We start from the raw sequence: 6503 nt of genomic DNA, 5'->3' as shown, positions 1-6503 counted from the left end.
CTCCACACGTGCAATACAAACGGTGTCTTTAAACGTGCGCTGCGCAGCTTCTCTGGTGGAGCGTCCGCCACCTGCTCGTCTCCGTGGACATGTTACTGCTTTACCTGAGATGTTCCATGGTATAACTAAAAAAAAAAATTTAAAAATTCCATCTTGCGTCTATTAGGGATGTAACAGTAACTGAAATATCGTGATATTGTATCATCTCAGTAATATCATCACAATATATCGAATTACAAGTCTCTTTGCTTAAATTAAGAGTTATGGTGCGGCAATCGCTAAAAAAACAGAGGGAACTACATAGACCATGATCCTTTGCTCCATTTCAATGTAAACTACATGAAGAAATAACTGTTATAAGCACTTCTAAAAGTTCTTTGGATTAAATCTACACAAAATGTTGTAATAAATATCGTACTGAGACATTTGAATATCGTTACATCTCTAGCACTTTTTCATTATGGGCGTTTCTATTGCTCAAAAATACAGTAATTCCTTCTGTGAATGGGGCGACTCTCCACAGATCTGACTTGTAACCTGCTTGGGATAGGCGGGTTTAATCTAATCTATACCGTGGAACATTCCAGACATCTTCATGAAGACATCAGGCGACGGACCCTCCACCAGAAAAGTCACTCAGTGCATCTTTAAACATTTGATTACCTTAATTTTGATGATTTTTTTTTTTTTTTGTAACCTACGCAAATGCTTGTAAAAGAATTGTCATATGTTGTTAAATATTAAACTATTGTGGGCTTTGACAAAACTGAAGCACTCTCTGGACTGTAGCCTTTAAGAAGGTTTTGAGGTCTATCTTTGCAATTTCATTAAATGTTTTATACTCATTGTGCATTGTTGAAGCCTTTAATTGAGGTGATCATATTATAAAGCAGTAATTATATCAAATCAACTGCAATAGACAGACATGTGATGAGTTGTCTAAGATTTCCACACCAAAAAGACTGCCCTTTTGCACTTAAGTTTGAGTTAAAACATTGCGTATTTGATGTTCTTTCTGCCAAATTTTCACCAATGTGTGTTTTTTTTTAAGGAGGTGTGTGGAGGGTTGGTTCAGAGAAGGTGCCTTTATGGTTAACAGCAGAGAAATAAAGCTTCAATATTCAATTTTTCTCAAACTTTGTCAATTGTGTTTTCAACCTCAATATACACACACTAGTAAAATCAGTGGTTCTCAAAGTGTGGTAATCCATGTTTATTGTGCTGTCCAAAGGTGGAACAAAGTCGTTTTGCAAGTCTCAAGTCAGTCTCAAGTATCTGACCTCAAGTTTGAGTCAAGTCTCGAGTCACTGGCCCATAAGTCCAAGTCAAGTCCAAGTCGTCTGCTTTGAGCTTCAAGTCATTTCAAGTCTTTAAACCAAAATACCAGATTTTTGCAATTTATATTAATTTTAAACTAAATTGTCCTTAAAAAGTCATGGAATATTTATATAAGAGTCGTAGAAAAGCTAATTTTTCCTTTTTAAATGTCTTGACAAGATATAAATTTGAATCATTATGGTCAGAACAGAAAGAATTCAGATTTAAAAGTGCTTAATAAGTTATTTTATCAGGTAGTCTGCAATGAAATGGAAGAATCATGTTTGTTGTGTATATTACTGTAGTACATCTGAGGATATCACATCATAATACTTCAGTTCCATCCAATGTAACAGAGAGAAGTGGGAGGGACATGTTCCAGTTTGTGCCTGGAAAATTCAGCACCACATGTATCAACTGTAAAGAGTGTTTTCTGGAAACATATTTATGAGAAGCATCAAGTCTTCTCAAGTCACAGGTGTCAAGTCCGTGTCAAGTCCCAAGTCACTGACTTCAGGTCCCAGACAGTCTACGTCTTAATCCATTGAATGACGCCAAGTCCCAAGTCCTAAAAAGTCACTCAAGACTTGACTCCAAGTCAGGACTTGCAAGTCCCACCTCTGGTGCTGATCTAGTGTCACTATGAAAGTCAAATATTTTCTTTGGTGGGACTAGTGATGGACACGATTTTATAATCCAATTATATAAATCCAATGATCAATTAATATACAATCATTTTTAATCCATTAATTGTGCAGTTCTCAACTTTGGTCTTACAACTTTGTATTTTTGTTGTAATTGCAAAACTGCTTTTTGCATGATTGCATACTAATGCTTGTCGCAGCAAGTATTATGCTTAATCATGATATTAATGAGTTTTGTATTAAAATAAACTTTTAAATTTTATACAGATTATAGCAGTATTTTACTCGAAACTTGAACTAAACTTGAAGGATAAATAGTTAAATTAGATTTTTGTTTTCTGTAATTTCATCATTTTAGCCTCAAAGTAGCAATTATCTGGCAAAAATATAATGAGCTGCCCATCACTGGTTCATGTGAAAGGTTTGAAAACCACTGCTCTACCTCCAATTATCTCACTACAAACTCAACATTCTATTGATTCTCTGTTGGTTGACTGTTGAATTTGTTTTGCACAATGTCCCTTTGTAATAAAATCAGCTTTCAAAATTCATGACAATTCAAACCTTTAGTAAAAAAAACATTTATTGTACAACCCTAATAGGAAACAGTATTTAAACATAAACTACATACAAAACATATGACAATGGTGCTTGGTAAGAAAAGACATTGCTGCTGTGTTAAAACTATGCTTCAGTGAGTCCTTCTGCGATGTGTGAAAATCCAGCTGCGTTTAGAGCTGTGACCAGGCTCTCCACTGTGGCCTGGGCCCCCTCTCGATCCTGCCAGGCCACCAGCAGAAGTTTGGCCTGCATCTCCACGTCTTCACTGTCGGCTTCGATCTCTCGGAGCTCTGAAGCCTTCATCTCCAGCTGAGAGGCCAGGGTCTTCCACTGCGCCCCCAGTTTCGACGCCATCGTCCATCTGCTGGTTCGTCACGAGTTTGGTCTGGATGCCCTGCACGCTTGGGCCTAGACGGGACACAAAAGTAAAACAATGAGGACACAGAGAAGGACTGAATGTTTTATAGTGGTAAAACACTCCTATAAAGTTAATAGAGAAGTTTAAAGGCACTCTGTGTATTATTTAATGGTATTTCTTTGTCTAGAATGTTCCACAGTATAGATTAAAACTACCTATCACAAGTGAGACAAGTGGGTTACAGCACCACGCTACATTACAGGTCAGATCTGTGGAGAGTCGCCCCTATTCACAGAAGGAATGATTGTATTTTTGAGCAACACAAACACCTGTAATGAATAAATGCTAGATGGAAATGGTTTAAGTTATACCATGGAAAATTCAAGGCAAAGTAGTAACATCTCCATGGAGACAAACAGGTAGCAGACCCTCCACCAGAAAAGTTGCACAATGCACCTTTAAACAGGCGCTGTGTTGTGTTGTGTGTAGGGCTGCAGCTAACAACTTTAGAAGTCAATTAGTCACCTATAATATATATTTTTTAGTTTTTGATTAGCCTGTTCGTCATGATTATTCTGAACAAATGAGATTATTATTATTATTGTCTAGGGATGTAACAGTAACTGAAATATCATGATATTGTATTGTGGACCATCACAATATATCGAATTACAAGTCTCTTTGCTTAAAAGAAGAGTTATGGTGCAGCAACATCTTAAAAAAAAAGACAGAAGGAACTACATAGACCATGATCCTTTGCGCCATTTCAGTGTAGACTACAAGAAGAAATAACAGTTCTAACACTTTTAAGTCTTAGTTCTTTGGATCAAGTCTTGTCAAGGCATTTTAAGAGGAAAAAGTACCATATTAACAGTTTTGTTTGCCTCCACAAAATCACACAATAAATATCGTACCAAGAGATCTGGATATTGTTACATCCCTAATCGTGAGTTTTCCCATGATATCGCAATAAATATCGTACTGTGAGGTTCACACTGATGATATCGTATCGTGAAACTTGGGATATCGTTACACCTCTATTATTGTCAAATAAAATTTAACCAAATTATAGCTACCATCTAATTCCAGTGTTGGGGAGTGACAGATTACATGTACTGGAGTTATGTAATCAGAGTAGTAATTATGAGTAACTGTATTCAGTTACAGTTACTGTTTCAGTGAGTGGTAATTAGATTACAGTTACTTTGTTGAAATAAATGGATTACACAGAGGTATTTTCCTGTTTTCACATTTTGGGTTATATCCCTTTTTTTCAGTAATTTCACTCATTGCCGGACACTAAACCAGGTCTAAAGCCGGTCTAAAGCAGGTCTAAAACCAGGTCTAAACCAGGTATAAACTAGGTCTAAACCAGGTCTAAAACCAGATCCAAACCAGATCTAAACCAGGTCTAAACCAGGTCCAGGTCCAAACCAGGCCCAAACTAGGTCTAAAACCAGATCTAAACCAAGACTAAACCAAGACTAAAACCAGGTCTAAACCGTGGACCGTGTCTCCTCCTCTTCTATCAATAATATTTTTAATTTCGTTAAGTAAAGACCAGGCTTTTTATTTTCTTTTAGCAGACAAAACATCTTACGTTATGATTTCCTTGTCTTTGCTTCTCTACAGTAAATCAAGTAATCCAAAGTATTCAGATTACGTTACTCACTTTAAGTAATTTAATGTATTATGTTACAAACTACATTTTGGGGTATGTAATCTGTAATCTGTAGGGGAATACATTTTAAAAGTCACCTTCTCAACGCTGTATAATTATACTGGCTGACCTGCCCCTGTTGTATTCTCACATATCACCACTGCCTATGTTACTGCTGTCTGATAGTGCGCCAGCTTTGGTCTGACAGAAGACCACCAGAGAGCACAGGTGAATCTAATCAAGGTCAGGTGGGGGTAGAATAGGTGGAATCTACAATGTACTGGTAAAAAATATAAAAAATAAAATGTGTAAATGGTAGCTTATAGTTAAAAATATAAATATGGGGGCTTCTTGATAGAGAACATTTACAAAAACAGTATTTACCAAATGGAAGCCAAAATCACACCACCAGCTTCTAGGCCTGGTGATCTGACCGTTCTACCAACAACGATTTTTTTTTTTTTTATATCTGGAGCGGGATTTGAACCGTCACTTTCAACTTTCTGATCAGGACACACACTACCAAATACGCTTCTGAGCTACTAAAAACTCAAGTTAGCCATAAGTGCACAAAAAATAAATATTCTGAAAAAGACTCACTATCATTGCTCTCTTTGAGGAGATTGTCCCCGTTGTCGTCGTCATCCTCTTCTCCGGTCTTTATTTCCTCGGAGGGGATGTCTTTCTGCATTAGGAAACAGACAGTGTTATCAGCTGACTGATTATGTGTTTATACGTGACATTGGACAAAGACTGTTGGCGCACTGACCGGCAGCTCCTTGGCCAGTTTGCTGACCATAGAGTCCAGGTAATCGGCCAGACTCTTGTATTTCTGGTTCGTTGGTTGGAAGAAATGTGGACTTATCCTGGAGAGCAGCCGCAGCGCCCTCCAGCCGTAGTTCGGGTTACGCACGACTCTACAGATAAAAAAAATAAAAATCAAAATTAGTAAAAATGTAAAGGGTGGACTATGTAACGTTTCTGGTTTAGGGTCCACCACCTGCTCATCTTTGTGGAAATATTATTGCTTTGCCTGAAATGTTTGACTGTATGACATTAAACTAATATTTGTTTCTATTCAATTACATGTGTTTTATTGCACAAAAATAAGGCTGCAAGATTAATCAAAATTTAATGGAAACCACAATTTGAATGGACGCAGAGGCTGCAATTTTTGAAGTACCATAATTTCCTTCATAAACTACAAAATCTCCAGTTTTATTCAGCATGAAACAGCTAACCCTGTAGATTAGATCTGTAAAACATGTTCTGAAATGTGACTGTGGTATTAGTTTAATTTCATAGTTCGTATTTCATCACTTTGTCTATTCTTCTGGATGTGTTTAAAATGTGAAATTGAACAGAATCCAATTATTAAAACATAAACTGAAATGTAATCTTCTTGCAATACATCAGAAAAATCACAATCAGATATTTTCCCCAACTGTTCTGAAATACCTAATACTAAACCGTGAGATCTCCACCAGAAAAGTTACACAGTGTCCCATAATTATTCAGAAGTACTGACTTGTATTCCTCCTCCACCATGTTGACGGGGTCGGCCTGTTCAATGGCCTCAGCGAAGAACTCATCCAAAGACGGCATAAACTCTCTGGAACAGACCAATGTTTTTTACAGTTAATAGATATTTATAAAAATCAGATTAAAAGATCCAAAAATGACAAATATACGATGTGTGGACGACTCACCTGGACTCAGACTTACACGCCTCCATGTTGTCAGGGTTCAGGTTCCACAGACGTGTCAACTCATCACTGAAAACAGGAGAGAGCTTTATTGCAAAAAACATTGGCCAAAAAAATAAATAAATAAAATGGGAGCAGCAGCTTATATGATGTGATAATAAAAAATCTATTTACAAAAATACATGCAAATAATTACATCTAACAGACAAAGACAAGACAAAAGTAAAAGTATACTTCTTTAAATTGTGGTTGTTTTT

At 36.8% G+C, this 6503-nt stretch overlaps 1 protein-coding gene across 1 annotated transcript in view; it reads right to left on the bottom strand.

Annotated features, from left to right (window-relative positions):
• Nucleotides 1-2526: 2526 nt before the first annotated feature.
• thoc1 (THO complex 1) overlaps nt 2527-6503 on the bottom strand; it is a 65099-nt gene continuing 61122 nt past the window's right edge. Inside the window, 6 exon segments of the mRNA XM_020935599.2 lie at nt 2527-2877; nt 2879-2930; nt 5141-5225; nt 5310-5457; nt 6069-6152; nt 6250-6315. Coding sequence (XP_020791258.2) covers nt 2646-2877; nt 2879-2930; nt 5141-5225; nt 5310-5457; nt 6069-6152; nt 6250-6315 — 667 coding nt within the window. The 3' untranslated portion in view covers nt 2527-2645.

The sequence above is a fragment of the Boleophthalmus pectinirostris genome, unplaced genomic scaffold (genome assembly GCF_026225935.1).
Source record: "Boleophthalmus pectinirostris isolate CB_2022bp ecotype Guang Dong unplaced genomic scaffold, ASM2622593v1 HiC_scaffold_16, whole genome shotgun sequence".
Lineage (NCBI taxonomy): Eukaryota > Metazoa > Chordata > Actinopteri > Gobiiformes > Gobiidae > Boleophthalmus > Boleophthalmus pectinirostris.
This window is presented reverse-complemented; position numbering and strand designations above follow the sequence as displayed.